This window comes from Protomyctophum bolini (genome assembly GCF_963924005.1).
Source record: "Protomyctophum bolini genome assembly, chromosome: 20".
In the NCBI taxonomy this organism is placed as follows: Eukaryota; Metazoa; Chordata; class Actinopteri; order Myctophiformes; family Myctophidae; genus Protomyctophum; species Protomyctophum bolini.
Window position 1 is genome coordinate 24,012,614 of NC_137881.1, and position 17,509 is coordinate 24,030,122.

General features: G+C 46.1%; 1 protein-coding gene across 2 annotated transcripts; it reads right to left on the minus strand.

Moving 5' to 3' along the window:
• Window positions 1–1,661: 1,661 nt before the first annotated feature.
• cUnh4orf54 (chromosome Un C4orf54 homolog) lies at window positions 1,662–17,163 on the minus strand. Of its 2 annotated transcripts, none has more exons than XM_080792745.1 (6): window positions 13,413–17,163; window positions 11,849–13,055; window positions 11,259–11,453; window positions 10,538–10,831; window positions 9,773–9,917; window positions 1,662–5,378 (listed from the first exon to the last, which is right to left on the minus strand). In XM_080792745.1, exons 1-5 carry the CDS (start codon window positions 16,784–16,786, stop codon window positions 9,786–9,788), a joined length of 5,202 nt encoding a protein of 1,733 aa, XP_080648871.1. In that variant the 5' UTR covers window positions 16,787–17,163; the 3' UTR covers window positions 1,662–5,378; window positions 9,773–9,785. The 2 variants fall into 2 exon arrangements, with proteins under 2 accessions (XP_080648871.1, XP_080648872.1); XM_080792746.1 differs by lacking the exon at window positions 1,662–5,378 and adding an exon at window positions 8,964–8,982.
• Window positions 17,164–17,509: the final 346 nt, after the last annotated feature.

Here is a 17,509-nt window from a genome sequence, read left to right on the forward strand (position 1 = left end):
TTGGCAGAATTGCAGTAGCCCTACATTTCAAGTACAACTCAATACAAAAACCGTTAACTGTGAGTGGACGACACCATAAAGTATTACACTTGTTTACAATGGCCCACCATTTTCAATTCAGCAAAACATTTAGAGACGTATGAATAAGTCGAATATACACTTCTATATAGCCAAGAACAGGAAATCATCATCATCATAGCCAACGTATAGGCCCAAATGTTGTGAAAGTGATGCTACATACTTTTTACATGCAGGGACCACCTGTTGGTGTGTGTGTGTGTGTGTGTGTGAGACGCAACTTGGCCTGTTGTAGCGCCACCATGAGGCTGATTTGAAAACTGTCAAGTGGCATTTCTTCCGTGGATATGCACAGCAACGGTCCTATGCTGGAAAATAGCAGATATACAAACTCTAATAAGCACATCTCATTCAAGACACTGAACTTGCAGATCTGCCATTTTTGCCATCCAAATGCATTATATAATGGGCCCTAAGAGATGCAGACATTAACTAGAAAAAGTGCCCTTCTGGGCACAGGTCTCCACCCGGAGGATAGGAGTGTGTGATGTTTGCATGTTTGTGCAAAATGTTTAGGAGTAATTTTGTGTGTGTGTGTGTGTGTGTGTGTGTGTGTGTGTGTGTGTGTGTGTGTGTGTGTGTGTGCGCGTCTATTTTATTAGGTCTATATAAAAAAAAGAAGAAAGATTCAAGGCCTGAAAATAGCAATATGTATTTGGAAATATCTGTTTAGAAATATCTGTAAAAAGTTGCATTTGCCCACAGCACTGATATGATTATGAAGCCTTTCTCCCTTTCTCATCACCTCCTCTAGGGAGGAGGCGCCCCCTAGTGGCGGTTTAAAATTGATTTGAGGGATACAGGGAATGGGCTTCATGATTGATTGACTGATTCTAATGATTATTTCTTGCATTCATTCATATCTACACATGCATCCTACTAATATTCATACATACATTTATTTTTGACATCTCCAAATGTAAAGATACTTCATAAGAACATAATGAACAGCTTCAGGACTAAAACAACAGATTAGACTTCACACAGGCAGGTGTTCGGGCCTCTATACCACATTATACAACAGGTCGTTTCGAGGAAGCAATCTGATTGGTTGCTTTCTATAGCCCTTAAACCATGATAATGGCACGGCTAATCAAAACAAATAATTCAGCCGTGCTTTTCTCTCAGAGCGCAGAAAACTCGGTGGCTAGGCTAGCTATAGTTTCTTGGGACATTTGTGATCGTAGTGGCTTCATCTGTCATTTTCGGCGATTATCTTAGTTTTAAGGGTAACTGTTGTATAATTGCAATATTACACGAGAGGGTGTTCTTTATCGTCATTAGTGCACTTATCTGCGATACCTTTCAGAACTACGGCACCGTAGGTGTGCATTAATGACGATAAAGAACACCCTCTCGTGTAATATTGCTTAAATGAATGGTCATGATGCCATGCATCACAATGTGGTGTTTTGCGACTTGTGAGCTTGTAGGTCAGCTTTTATTTTTATTTTTTGATATGCACCGACAACCATATGACAAAGTATATAGCCCAGCCCCTGTGGAGTGGAACACATTCCAATGTTTTTGTCTTGCTAATAAACACATGCTGTGGACAAAAGTTAAAAACATGACAAATACAGTAAAATGTATTCATATTTATTAAACTTTCATACTGCACACATTCACTGTACATATATTTGCATGACATTACATTGTCTTCTAATACGGCAGCAGATCAGGCGAACCATCATAATTAAATAAACCTATAGCTATTTTCAGGGACCTTTCTTTAAAATGTCATCTCTGACTAAAACCCATCAGAAGTCGTGCGTGCATGTCTTCACGATGCACTTAGTGTTCCGTTCGTTCCACATCTTTTCATTCCAAAAACTCTCGACTGTAACTCGACCTTTTGTTACAGTATCTGTCACATCAACTTTCCCATACCTTCATCAAACCTTTCTGTCTGCCTTCCTTTCAAGTTCACATAGACCAGGGGGTGTGTAATAAATTAATTCAAAGCTTCATGGGGTGTGTAATAAATTAATTCAAGGCTTGCCGTGTGTATTTGATAGAATGAAGTGAACTATACTCCTTTAAGACTGGCATTCCATATCATGTTCCACTTAGTGTAAACTTTAGTAAAATGTTGATGCTTATCATAACTTAGATTTTTTTGACTACTGAGTAAACATAGTATTCTGTCTGGGTTCAGATAACATTTAATTCACATAAGTTTCCATACATATTGATGGAATATGCCAGTGGTTATTATCAAACCTTTTCATATCAAGTTATTTATTCGGCATTTGAGCCACAGACCACCATTTGATGAGATTTAGCCTCTCAGACCCAAGGCTTTTTTCCCACAATTCCATGCTATATTGATGTGGTACCATAGGAGAGACAACAGACAAATTAAACCTTGATCAAAATAACAATTCTTCTACATTCTCTAATTTCGTACACTTCTTCTAAATAAGTAGTCATGAGAGCTTCAAACGGAACCAAATCGACCCGTAAGGGTCCATTTGGTTTCATTATACTCTCATGAGTTGAAGACATATTGGGGTCCATTTGGTTACCAACTCTCCATTTAGCTGGGGACAACCTGGAACCCCCTCAAAGGACCACTAATTGAGAAGTTTGAGAACCACTGGAATATGAATGGCATATACTGTAGTTACATCTCCAGTAAAAAAAGAAAACTACTCATATATACAGTAAAATCTGTGCTTCAGCTTCAAAAGGAACAACACACAGATCCGAGCATTACACATATAGTTCCAAAAATATTAAAATAACAATGATGTCCTTCCTCTATTCCATAAAGGAAGATAAATAAATAAATACATAGGACGCTCTCAATACACCTTCAGAAGCATTGTGAAAGGCCTTTTTCAGATCACTTTTACCATTCATGTTGAGGACGGTCTACTTGTGAACGATCAAAACGGTGCTCCCGTCATCGAATCCTTTCTTGAACGTGGCAGCGTGCACGTGCGGGTATATCATATGGATTTTGTCTATATACGGTTTGTTTGCTTTATCTGGGCACTATAGGCATGTAATGATTCACTCAACTCACAATATGATACTGGGTTCACGATACGATTTTTTAATACCGGACATTATTTGTACTTTTACTTGAGTAAAACATTTGAGTACTTCTACTAGCCCCTGTGCAGTTGTTACTGTCAGTGACTGCAGGCTTTATATTTGGAACAGTGTTTTGACAGCTGGACAGGCAGACAGGCTCCACAGCGGAATACGACACACTGAGAACATCAAGTCTGTGTTGTTGCAATTTGTCCGTCTTTCTGTAAAGCAATGGTTTTCAACCCTTTTTTCATAATTATTAAGGTCCATTATTCGGCATTTGCGCCACGGACCACCATTTGATGAGATTTATCCTTGTAGATCCAAAACTAAAGACTATTATTCGTTGCATAATATTGTGTCCACAATTCCACTCTGTATTGATGTGGTACCATAGGAGAGACAACATGCAAACATTGATCAAAATAACAACTCTTTTACATACTCTAATTGTGCATAGACTTCTTTTAATTTAACTCTTAGGAGCTTAAATCTAAACCAAATGGACCCTTACGGGTCTATAACTGAGAGTGTGCAAATGGTGTCCAATGCACGTCAAACTGGTCATTGAAGTTAAGATCGCTGAGAATCAGTGCTAGAGCTGTAAGCATCTTCTCTAATGGGGTCCCTGGTGGCATATATTTTCAAATGGGGGTCTGCGGCTTTGTAGATCTGCTATTAATGAAAAATTGTATAAACGTGTTAACATTTTGAATATATATTCTTTCACAGCAAACGTGTTTTGACTCAAATCTTTGCTTCTGGAAAAACATATTTTCAGATGGGGGTCGGTGGCCAAATACATATATTTTGGAGGTCCTTGACATGAAATAGTTTGAGAACCACTGACATGACAACATAAGTTTATCAGAAACTGTCCAGCAGTTCCACCATTTTTCAAACCGTGTTTCAGAATAGTACAAAAACATCCCACATAATATTATTACTTCAATGCAAAGCAACCTGGGCTGGCTGGATGGCTGGCTGACTGGCTGGATGGCTGGCTGACTGGCTGGATGGCTGACTGACTGACTGGCTGGCTGGCTGGCTGACTGACTGACTGACTGACTGACTGACTGACTGACTGACTGACGGACGAGGTGGATGTAGTTGTGTGATGCAATCACGTGGAAGTCATTTCAGGCAACCTCCGAAATTGCAACCCGTAATTGTTTATTGCGTTTTAAAAATACATTTTCTTAAACGCTGTCCTCAATAAGTGTGACGCTATGAAGCGAGACTAACGAGTTAGCGAGTCGGGTTGCAAAGATTCTGGTCAGCGGTTGAGTCAGTGCTCTAGTATAAACAGAGGTGTAAAGTATTTATTCAAGTACTGAAGCACTTAAGTATAATTTTGAGGTATATATTCTTTTTACTTTACTTGAGTATTTCCAATTTTCAGTACTCAGGTTTCGTGTCCCGTTCCGTACAAAAAATAAATAGCCGTTCACAATGCTTCGCGATTCAACACATTGTGATCTTGTAGATCTGCTATTTTCAAAAGATTTTTAAACGTTTTTTTTAGGATTTGGAAGCTTGTGAAACAATGAGTACTTTCTACCTTTGGTACTTTGGTACTCACCCTTGCCGTATTTATACTTTTACTTAAGTAAAACTTTTTCTACCACAGGATATAAAGTGTCTTTCTGTTCTTATACTGTTGTACACTGCTTTCTGAAATCCTGAATGAAAACAAAAACAAAACAGAAATCAATATAATAAAACAAACGGCTCTTTAGCATTGCATATGTATATAGCATCTTATGACGGCGATGCTTTTTTAGAAGCATTTCAGTGATTTAAGAAAGTTAAGAAGACATCATATACGTGTCTTATTTGGGTGTATAGCAGTTACTTATCTCCTTGTTGGTGAGCGATTAGAAGCATAGTACAAAAAAAACAACAATATAGCACCACATTTACACCATATACAATACATCTTGTATACAAAACACTTTGAAGAATACAGGTTAGAGATTGAGAGAGACGCATAATATAAGTCCAAACTGTACCGGTGACCATGGGAGTTCGTACAGCCTCGCTTGCCAGCCTACGTTTGACTTAACTCCAGGGTATCGGATGCAGTGCAGACAGAGCAGGGGTCTTCAACAGGGGGGGACATTCCCCCAAATATGTGTGGGGTCCTTGCCTTGCCCTGAAAAATGTTGAAGGCCCCTGGTGTAGAGGGCTCCATGGTCCAGACCCCTGGTGTAGAGGGCTCCTATAGGGCTCCAGGGTCCAGTCAAAACCTATACCCACTGAAGGACAGAAAGACAAAAAGACAACAAAGTAGAGTTCAGTTTGTAGAATAACATTTTAGCAGAAAATACAAAGGAGAAATTATAATATCAACGTTTCTCCACACACAAGATAATGTGATTCTATGTTTGCGGCTATTTTAAGTCATGTTAGGGCACGGTCACACCGCCCTAGTATTTTACCTATGAGAGCGGATTCTGCCAATGCATTGCAATGGCAATGGCGCGTTTTGACTGTCTTGCGCAGCTTTCCGTGAGTCGTGCACACGTTGCGTTTATGCGTTCTATGCGCCTTGTCTATTTGAAGCATGCTCGAGACATAATCTGCTTTTCCTCCTCTGTCCAATCGGGCGGGTCAAAGGTGGACCGTGTCAAGAGTCAGGATTAGGAAGCGACATGCATCGAGTGCAAGTGCCCTCCGCCTCTCCGTTATGGACAAAACCTGAGATCTTCTTTGAAAAAGATAACCACGGCCGCCTAAAGTTTGATAAACTCGCAATGTAACCGACAGGCAAAGCATTGCTATAGTCTGCTACGGGGAGGCAGGGGCTTGAAAGCGAGTGACAGGTGCGTCACTGGTTATTCTGACAGAATGCGCCGCTGTTTTTCAGAATGCGCTACATGGCTGCAAAAAACAGTTGGCAGTTCACAACAAGAGTTTATGAGCTGGCAGCCATATTTTTGTGTGACCGTGCCCTTAATGCTATTTTCAACCAGGGGCATACTTGGGTCATCAGGGGTTGGAAATTGCCACCCCCTCACATTTAACCTCAAATCCAGTCCCCAACTGAATTATTTTCACAGATTTATCTAATTTCAGCACAATGGATGCCAGTCCATCTACATGTGACATGTTTTTTAGATAAGCGTTTTGTATGCAATCATTCATTTATTAACCACTTTCCACATTATGAGCAAACATTTTCGGCCCCATTAAGGCTTGTCCGGGACAAGTATTAAATCTTCCCATTCAAGTGCATTACATTTTTACTTGTCCGTTGGACAAGTGACTCTTGGTTTCACTTTTTCTGTGACGCTCATACCAGCCAACAATATTGTCTGGCTTTCCAAATCATCACCTTTCCAATATTGTTAATAGCCCTAGAATGTCTGTAATCTTACATACATTTCATGTATTCCAAATATCAAATACACAGCCATATATCAGTCCTATCAGAGCAGTTAGCAGACTGACCACGTCGGTATGTAAACTTGTAGCACTGCGTGTATACTCACCCAGTAATTAATTCCTAAGTCAGATACTGTCCTCTAGTTTCATATCCATGTGAAGATTCTGGCAAGTTCTGGGAGAAAACATTCGTGAGATGCTATCCCTCCCAAAATCCGGGCGCACCCTCAGATCCTCGGATAAGGCCCTCCTGGTTGTCCCTCATACAAACCTAGTTACCCGGGATGACCGGGCTTTTGCCGCTCGGCACCCAGACTGTGGAACGCACTGCCAGGGCACATTAGGGTAGCACCATCCATCCCCCTATTTAAGTCACGCCTGAAAACCCACCTTTATACAGAGTGTTTTTTAACTACTTTACATACATGCTTGTTATTGTTTTGTGTGCCATTATCATTTTGTTATTGTGTGTTTCTTGCTGTTTTTAATCTGGTTCTGTGCAGCACTTTGGAACTATGTTTTGAAAAGCGCTATACAAATAAAGTTCATATCATATCATATGTTATGTAAAATATCGCCACTTTTACATGAGGAAAAGCTAGACTGAAAATATAACAACTTCCTTTAGGAACAGTCGATGTTTAGGAAGCACAAACATTATGGCTCACACATAGATAGATCTATGGCTGTGTATTTGGAATACATGAAATATGTAAGATCATAGATATTCTAATCTAGAGCTATTAACTTGCAAACTTAGAATATTCACCTAATATTCAAACATGTATTCACCAAGTAAAACCAACTTACAGTTAGTTGATTTAAAATCTAGGCCTATTTGTGTGCTTGTGCTCCGGACAAGTGACTTTTGTGCCCGGACAAGTGAATGGGAAATGTAGTGCCTCAAAAAGTTAATGTCAAGCCCTGCATAAGATCTAGCCCTGAGTCTTTTTTTAAATGAAATATCCAAGACCATTAGGGTTTTGTGGATGGTGTTTCTGAACATATTACTAGTTTGACCAGCTCTCATCTTAAAATAATAACCGAAAATTGCCTATTTTGCACAAAATACTTCCATAGAAGAAATGTTGATTTCTATTAGCACAGCATACTTCCACAGAATAAATGCTGGCTTCGATTGTGCAACATGCTTCCATAGAAGGAATGCTGGCTTCTATGGAATCCAAATGACTGAAATCACTCATGGGAGTGATCTCACTGAGACCTTTAATCCGTGAGATTAACACCCAGCAGTCCACATGGCACACGCACCATATTGACTTTAAACGTGAGAAGGGAAAGTCCAGAGTCATGATGCCCGCTCGCGTTGCAGGCAGCAGCTAAAGCGGTCCGCTAGGCATGTCTGTGCGTGATTTGTTTACGTAATTGCTGAGCAGTGGGCCATGTGAAACTGTGTGTGTGTGTGTGTGTGTGTGTGTGTGTGTGTGTGTGTGTGTGTGTGTGTGACCTGCAGCTCAGGTCTCCTGAGCTGCAGCAGCAGCTGAACGTCTCATGGAGCCCCACTAGTAACCAATGCCTCGCGTTCCGTCGCGCTGCCTGACCTTTAGCTCCTCCTCCACCTGCAGCGCGCTATGCATGCAGCCGTGCAGCAATGCTGCTTCTTCCTGCATTGAACTTGCGAGAGAAGCAACTATGAAAACAAGCCCGAAAGAAGCGACTGTAACTAAAAATGAACTCCTGAATTACTGCAATGTAGCTTTCCAGCGGCATAGGCCAGCATGAGTATCGGATATTTGACATTATGTGACACGCTGTGAGCTTGTTTTGCTATTTGCAAGCCCAAATAATCAACTAGGCCTACACTTTAGAAACAATCCCAAATCAGCAACTACAATTTAGAAAACAAGCCTAAAATCAGCAACTACACTTTAGAAACAAGCCCAACTAATCACAACTATACTTTAGAAACAAGCCCAACTAATCACAACTATACTTTAGAAACAAGCCCAACTAATCACAACTATACTTTAGAAACAAGCCCAACTAATCACAACTATACTTTAGAAACAAGCCCAACTAATCACAACTATACTTTAGAAACAAGCCCAACTAATCACAACTATACTTTAGAAACAAGCCCAACTAATCACAACTATACTTTAGAAACAAGCCCAACTAATCACAACTATACTTTAGAAACAAGCCCAACTAATCACAACTATACTTTAGAAACAAGCCCAACTAATCACAACTATACTTTGAAAACAAGCCCAAATCAGCAACTACACTTTAGAAAACAAGCCTAAAATAAGCCACTACACTTTAGAAACAAGCCCAAAAAGCTGCAACCTGCAACTACCAATATTCACAAGCAACTTCACAGGAAAAGAAAGCCCAAAGTCGCTTATAATAACATGGCAACCCGGATTGAACTCATGCACTCACCATACGCACATCTCTTATTGTTAAGACAATAGCCGCTCTACTTGGTCCCAACGTATTGCATCATATAGCCTGAGAGAGAGATGGGTAGTGACTAATTGAATAAGTGTAAGTGAATAATTATGACAATATACTGTACACTCCAGTGATTATTACAGAGTTGCTGAGAGTCGGTATAGGTATTAACACCCCACCCCACCCCTCACCCCATTTCACAGCCAGGACGATGACAGACAAACATAGCAGGTGCTTAATGTCTCTTCAGTCGTTAAACTTCATCTTAAGAGCGGCGTCCTCATCTCACTCTCTCTCTCTCTCTCTCCAATGCCCATCATATCACGTTTTGCCGGGGGTTGATTTAAGGACTCACCATGGCTCTGGAAGGCAATTTAGCCGCTTTGGCAATCGATCAAGTATTTTATTTTATTTATTATCTTTCATAGTGTGCACGCATGCCGACCGTAGTGTTGTCAAACATAAAAGTATGTATATCAATCTGCTTGGGACGGCAGTGGCTCAGATGGTAGAACACCCAGTTGTTATTTTTTGGTTTGTTGCATGTTCGATTTAGATATTGGCCTAATTTGTTATATTAATTAACAAATAGTTTGAAATAAATAGGATATATATATCATGATTTATTGGGAGAAAATAAACCAAGCAAGTTTTTATGTTATGCAATCAGACAGATCAAACTGATTCGGCTGCCAATCTCTCAGTCAAAGCATGCAAAAAAAGGAAGTTATATATTCTTTTCCCTGTAGTTGCCTACCAGTCAACTATTGACAACATTTGGCCAATTATAATTATACAAATCCTTAGTCCTTTAAATAATAATAATAATAATAAAGGCTTTACTCACGTGTACAGTATGTTCACCTGTGCTCCACCACGAAGCTCATGGTGGTCCCGTCGAAGGAGGGCGGGGCGATGATGCGAGGACCCCCACCCTGCTGCTGATTGGACGTGATGCTGATGAGGCCCTGCGGCGTCCGCGTGTTGGCGCCCTGGGAGGAGGAGGGGGGAGGGTAACTAATTACATGAATCAAAATCTCACGACTGAAAATGCTTGTATGACCAAGTTCTAATGTACGATTTGTGAAACCACACACTAGCGCCGTTTCCTAAACAATGAACACAAGATGTAACATTATGATGTGTTTTGAAGCTAATACTTTTTAACTTCACCACTGGAAGAACAGTCACTCAATGTTAATATTTGTAGTATAAGACAGCAGTATCACAATTTGAAATTTGCACACTATGGCCAGAAATATAATGAAGTCTGTGTGTTTTGGGTTTGACTATACTTTTACTCCACTACAATTATTTGAAACCTTTGGTTTAGTCCGACAATGACCATAATGCTTTGGTGCACTGCCCCTCCTTGTGAAGAGTGGGGGAGGCTGCGTGGAGGTGTGCCTTGTAGTCCAGGAAGGAAGTGAGAACCACATTCTCATGACAAAATCTGGTCATGAACATGCGGCATCATGACTAAAATATCTAAAAGCACACATTACACACATAAAGACCCCCAGGAAAGTGTTTCTTGTGTCCTATAAACGTCATTTTAAATTAGATCTGGTTGAAAAAGGGGTACAAAAAAAAGTGTACAAAGTGTGAGTACTTGTTCCACCATGTGCTGCTGCTGCGTCTGGGGTGCATAGGGGCTCTGGGGTGCGTAGGGGCTCTGGGGTGCGTAGGGGCTCATGTGGGGCGACTTCCCCGTGGCCAGGTAGAACGGGCTCTCCATGTACACGCCCTCCGTCTGCGCGCCAGAGGACCCCGCCGTCTTCTCCCCGCTCTCGGCGTCCGACATCTGCGACTGGGAGAGCGCGCGGGTCGGGATCATGGCCGCCGCCGGCATGCTGAAGCCGCCCGGGTAGATCATGTACGTGTGGCCGTACGCCCCCGTGTAGGCCTGTCAAAACCAAGAATACGTTATCGGTTCAAATCGCAATTATTTGAGATGATCACAATTGGGGTTTTTTTCATAAGCAATCGTTTGTTTCCATGTTGAGAAATGTCCATAGATTGTCAGAAATCAGAAATAGTTGAACTACAAGCTTATAACACGTCACAAAGTGTTTTTCGCTATTTTGTAAAATTGTTGGAAAGAAAATAATCATACAGAATGAATTAATGTGTCAGTGAACTCTTTGTATATTTAAGTTACTATTTGTCATAACTCATAATGCAGTTTTTGATTACAAAGCCTAAAAGCAAAACGGAAATATAAATTGTAACGTTCCAATGTTAAAAAAAGAAAGAAAAAGAAATAAAATCGTTAATCACAATTATTTTTGTGACAAGTAATGATCAACTTAAATAATAAATAACAGCCCTACCGCCGTGGGGCTCATGGCCAGCGGAGACATGGGCATGGGAGACATAGACATGGGTGGCATCGGCATTTGTGGCATCGACATGGGAGACATCGACATGGGTGGCATCGACATGGGTGGCATCGGCTGCAGGGGCTGCGGTGGCATGGGCACGTCCACATACTGGCCCGTCTCTGGGTCAAAGAGGCGCCGGGTGGCCTGGTGATTGATTGATTGATTGATTGGTTGAAAATGGCATTAAACTGTTTGCAGAATGGGTACAGTTTAAGGAAAGTACAGGTCAATACAAAATCTGCAATGGAGGATAAAAGCAGAAAAAAGCACTAATGCCGTGTTCACACGCCACACGGGGCAGATGCAAAGAGACAGTATGCCGTTGTCATTTTAGCTGGAAGCCGCATGGTGACATGAAGATAAAAAGATGCGTCAGACGTTTGTAGCTGCTGCAAAAGCTACAAAGCTATACCAAAAACATGAGCTGGTTTCAACTTCAGCTATACAAAGACACAAAGCTACAAATTTGCTGTGTAGCTTTGCCTCTTTTGCATCTGCCATCATGTGCATGTGAACGCACCATATAAGACCTGTTTTACCTGGAGCTGCACGGGCGTGTCCACCAGGTAGAAGTTCCCCGTGGTGGGGTCCAGGAGCATCTTCCTCTGGGTGGGCTGGAAGGGCTCCAGGGTGGCGGCGGGCGCCGACGGCGTCATGGCGGCGGGGGAGAAGCAGTAGACCTGTGGCTGGCTCATCATTGGGTTCAGGACAGGGTGGTGGTAGATGGTGGCGGCGGTCGGGGTGTCCGGAGAGGACCGGGTCTCCAGCACGATACTGGAGCGCTGCTGCTGCTGCTGCTGCTGCTGGGGGGGGGAGCGGCAGCTCTCGTACTGCCTCCTGTGCTGCTGGGGGGACTGGCGGATCTCGTAGCCGGCGCCCCCAGGCCACCCCGGAGGGGCTCCCGGGGGACTCGTGGACTTGGTGGCCGCCGACGTGAACGTGTAGATGGATGTCTTCTCCTGCGCTGCCCTGGCGGGCGCACTTTGCCTGCTGCTGCTGCTGCCGCCGACGGGGTGAGGCTTGACCGGAATGGCCAGGTAGTTCTCTGAGTCGGCCGAAGCGCTGAAAGGTCTGGAGGTCTCGGTCTCCCTGGCCGCCTCCGCGCGATGCCTCGCCTGGGTGATTTTCAGAGACACCGGAAGTTTGGGGGAAATCGGAGCAAAACCTGGTTTTCCGCCACCGCCGTAAGGGCTTTGCACGCTGGCCCTCGGCTGCGGAGCCTTAACGCCGGCCGCGCTCGACGGCGCCGCGTTACTCGAGGCGGCGAGGTTGAGCGCGTTCTTGCTCCCCGCGCCGGTGGAGTAGGAGACGGCGCCCTGGCTGGAGAGAGACCTCATGCCGCCGACGGGGGACTGGAAGCTCCTGGGCAGCTCCCTCGCCTCTCTCTTGGGCTCGGGGGCGGGGGGGGTCCTGCCCAGGACGGGGCAGGAGTCTCTCCTGCCCAACATGTCCAGGTGGGACAGTGCGGCCCCTTCGTCCACCGGGCTGTCCGTGAGGTGTCGCGGCTTGGTTTTCCTCTTCCACTCGTTCCTGTCGAACACGTACAGCTGCTCCATGGTCTTCACGGCGGCCTGGAGTTTCTCTAGGGCGGAGGTGGCCATCTTCGAATCGGATTTCTTATTATCCGTAACGCTGGGGATTTTCTCCTGCCTTTTTGCTGTGGTTTTGGCCTCAGTCTTTAGGTCTGCTGTGCCCAGACCTTCAACAGAGTCTACTGCCGCTGTGGCTGTGTTCCCTAAAGAGGACCTGTGAATGTTATAAGAGTTCATTGTTAATCGATTAATAACCGAAATTCCTCAATTAAACTTAACAATTAAACAAGACATTTTTTTCATTTCATTTTATTCCTCATACAAAGATGCCATTGCATGGCCCTGTATCTCAAATGGTCAAATAAATTAAGGAATATAATATGCCTTTGTGTTCTTTTATGTAGCCTATATCAGCAAAATGTATATTGTTATGTTAGACATTATTGAGGGACATTAACAAAACAAAAACGCTGCTTATCAACTAACCGGTTTAATCGATTGATAAGTTATCAATTATCAATTAATTAATTAATTAATTAATTAATCGATTATTCCTCTGCATATTCCATACCTGTGAGGCGGCGCTGAGACGCTTTTAGCTCCCTCTGGGGACGACCTGTCCGGATCGAATGTCTCCTCGTGTGGCCTCCGCTTAGACACCACCTCCGCCACGCTGTCGGCGGCAGGTGGAACTTGTTTCCCGTTGCTGTTGGTGTTCACAGACTGACATTTTATCACAATGGGGGAAACGGACGCGAGGTTCCGATTATTGGGCGCCTGTAGTTGTTGTTGTTTCTTTGGCTCTGCCGTGTGAAGGAGGTCGGCAGCAGTGCAGGCAGTGCTGTTGTTGTTATCCAAAGACACAAAGTGGTAGGAGCTTTTAACCAACTTACGCACGTCTCTCACCTGATGTATGGGCGTCTGCAGCTTCCCCTTGCCGCCGCTGTTGTCCCTGATGTCTCGCACAGTGAAGTGTGGTATATTTTTAATGTCCATTATGGCGGAGGACTCGCCCTTTATTAGCGCCGCGGCGAGCGCTTGGCACCTGAAGTCACCGTCCGTTCTCCCGGCGGAGCCGCAGGGCGCGGCGCGCAGCTTGGAGACGGTGAACGGGTCCCTGACGCTCCGCAAATTGATCTTAATCTCCGGGGACTTTGAGGTCACGACACTCCTCGAGTCGGCGGCCACGTACAGGCTGTTCTTCACGCCTCCCCCTCCCTCTCCGGCTTGATAGGCGCGCGTGGAATAGTTCATATAATTCATATTATTCGGCAGCAGCAGCTGTCCCACTTCTCCGTCGTCGTCGTCGTCGTCGTCGGGCAGCAGTTGGATAGTTGGTACAAACAAACTGGCCATTTTAGTGAGCTTACTGCTGTCGCCCGGCGGGTCCGTGACGGGACGCGGCGGGGGGTCCGTGTCGTCGTGTGGAGCAGCAGGCGGTAATCTCCCTTGCGGGCTTTTATCGTTTATTTTATTATCCTGTGGTAACTCTAGCTCCGCCGTGTCATCATCATCCTCCCTCCACGACCTGAACGCGCTATTTTGGCTGCGGAGCAGCGTGGTGCTGCTGCTTTTGGCCGATGCTGCTGCTGTTGCTGCGTCCGATGCTCCTTTTTTAGAATCCACTCCAGCTTCGTTCAACTCTAAATTAGTTTCTGGTGCGGCAGCAGCGAGAGAGAGAGGCAGAAGGAGCGTGGTGTCCTGTTGTCTCTCGCTCCTGTTGCTGCTCTTACACGAGCCGCTGTCCACTATGTCCCCGAGCTCGTCCACGCACACTATGGTGTTTATTTCAGAGTCCACGTCCTCCGAGTGCTTGGAGCTCTGTCTCCAGGACACCTTGTCCTTATTGTCCCTGTGAGTGTCCCCCGAGTCACCACCACCACCACCAAACAAGCTGCATGAGGAGGGCGAGGACGCGGCCCGCTGCTGCTGCATGTGCAGTGGCTCGCGTATCTCGCCCCTCTCCATCTTGCGCTCCTGTTCGAACTGCATCTTCTTGGAGAGGACATTTTTTAAAACGCTCGACGCGAAGAAGGCCTTCTTGTGTGTGTCCTCCATGGCTTCAGCCCCTGCATTGCATGATCTGGGGGTCGCCTGCATGTTGGCCTGGCCGCCCCCTCCTCCTCCTCCTCCCCCTCCTCCTCCTCCTCCTCCTCTCCTCGCGCTTGGCAAGGTGTTTGTAACCTCATCCGTGGAGGAACGTGATCCTCCTGCGCCCGCGTTTTGTTGTGCAAATTGCGCGCGCCTTTCCTCCGCCGGCGCCGCCGCCACCCCGTCGGCGGTGGAATTGACGTTGCAGCGGAAATTGAGGGTCTCGGTGAGCGTGATGACCCCTGCGTGACCTGCGTGGGTGAACTTCCCCATCAGCTCTACCTGCTTGGACGATGAAGATGACGATGATGACGGGTCCATGCCAACATGCTCCAGGGCCAGGATCTTAGCGCACGGCCCGGCCGGCTTCTTGATGCTGGCCAGCGCGACGCCCTTATAAAAGCCTAAAATATTATTGTTATTCTCTAGGTTTTTTTGGGCTATTTCAAACGACGCCTTGTTTTTATTATTATTATGGGACACCTGCATGCTTTGGTGATGCTGGTGGAGGTGGTGGTGGTGCTCTAGTCCGCGGTGATGCTGGGACATGTTGCCATACTGCAGGTCGACGAACGCCGACCAGCGGCTGAGTCCGTCGGACTGAACCGAGGAGCTCTCGCTGGCGGTGAGCTTGCGGTACGGGTTACCGCAGGCCGCCAGGCTGCGGAACGCCTTGGCCGTGAGGCTGCGCACCTCCTTGTCCGCGTCGTCCAGCTCGCTCACGGCGCTGGTGCTGCCGCTGGTGGTCGAGTATTCATTACTGATGTCCTTCCCTTTACAGTTCCTGGCGAAGTGCAGGCGACGCGGCGGCGCGATGAACAACGTCCCGTCGCCGCCGCCTCCCTTGCTTCCCTTCTTTTCCCCTCGGACGTTGCTGCTGCTGCTAGTGTCATTTATGGCTCGAGCCGTGGTCTTGATTGACAGGTGTATCTGTCCCGTGGCGTTTCGCGTCTCGCTGTCACTTTCAGACAGAGCGCTGACGGTGTGAGTGTGAGAGCCGCCGCGCGTCGCCTGCTGCTTATTTCTCTCCGTGTCCGTGGGCGCACGGTAGTCCACGAAGGAGTAGACCACGTTGTCGTTGTCCTCGATGTCCCAGCTCTCCCCGTCCACGCCCTCCTCCCCCGCCGTGTCCGAGTCTCCCCCGCCGCCGCCCCCCTCGTGGTCGGACACCTCGCACAGCTGGATCTCGTGCGTGGTGATGTAGTGGGACTCGTCCTCCGTGAAGATCATTACGCACGGAGCGCACGTCGTCTGGTCTCTCTCTAGGTCGTCCTCAGTCAAAGTATGGTCGGAAAGCACCAAACTCTCATCATCGCCATCGATCTCCTCTAAATCGTCACACTCGCTTTCCCTGCTCAGATACACGTCGTCAGTATGCAGTTCCTGTTGAGTGTCCGTGTCTTTTATCACAGCTTTGGTTAAATCCCGCTCCCCGTCATATTTTGCTTTGATACATTCCTCTGCGTGCACTGGCGGAGAGGAGGCCTTCTTATTATCATCATCATCCTCGTTCAGTTTAGTGTCCATGTCCACGCACGCGGGACCCACTACTTCGGTGGGTCTGTTGTTTTCCTCCGCCACAGCAGACTTGATTTGGTTTCCTTCTTCCCCGTCAATGACAGACACCGCGGCAGTGTTCTCTCCTCCTCCGTCTGTCTCTGTCTGTGATTCTGCCTGCAGGTCCATGTCAACATAGTCCCTCTGGCTCTGTTGCTTGTCTGACTGGTGGGCATAATATTCCTTGTGTTTGTCACCCACCCCGCCGTCACGCACCGCCGGCGGCTGGGTCTGGAGAAGCATGTCCGCCTTAAACTCCTCCTGGCGAACCTGTTCAGAAGTCTCCACCGTCTTCATGTCCGAGATTTTAAGCGACCTTATAAGATTCCGTGGGAGACAGCAGAGGGATGGAGATATGGTGGCTCCCCCAGGCCCAGGACTGAGGACTTCTTCTCAGTCACTCAGTCAGTCAGTCAGTCAGTCAGTCGGAGCCGCCGTCGCTGCTGCCCGCTCGGAGAGAGAGAGAGAGGTGTCAACCAGACAACAACAACCACCGCCACCCCCACAGCAGGCAGGCGTTGTGTGAACATGTGCGCGCGGTGTGTGCGCTCTGCTGCGCCGTCACTGTGCGGTCATGTGGATCCCATTGGACACGGAGCCGAGGACGCGCTCCACTCCAGACATCCCATATCATCACCACAGCCACACGAAGCTCAAAACGGGACGTCTGAAAATGGACCCGCCGCCGCGCTGCCGACCTCGAGTGTCTCTATGGCTATATACTCTAGAAGACCTACAAGGATATGATCGGCCCGTGTCGGAGTCTATTCTCCTATATAGCACTACGCAACACAACACAACAAACACTGCATTTATGTTCAGACGCCGGGGTAACAGGCTTTAAAATAGACAAACACATAAGCGCACAGAGATAGACTGACACGCTGACGAAATGTTTAAACTGACGCTATTTTTACAGGGATAAGAATGCGCAGTGTTCTGTTACATGCCAGTCCAGTCGCTCAGTCCCGACTCCCAGGCCTCCCCTTAACCTGTCAGCCCTGCAGGAATGGTGCTTCA

Excerpts from the sequence above, each read along its gene's own strand:
- cUnh4orf54 (XM_080792745.1), bottom strand. The coding sequence starts at position 16,786 with ATGAAGACGGTGGAGACTTCTGAACAGGTTCGCCAGGAGGAGTTTAAG. Across the intron at positions 13,056-13,412 it reads GTCTCAGCGCCGCCTCACAG|GTCCTCTTTAGGGAACACAG; the intron begins GTATGGAATATG and ends TAACATTCACAG. Across the intron at positions 11,454-11,848 it reads ACACGCCCGTGCAGCTCCAG|GCCACCCGGCGCCTCTTTGA; the intron begins GTAAAACAGGTC and ends ATCAATCACCAG.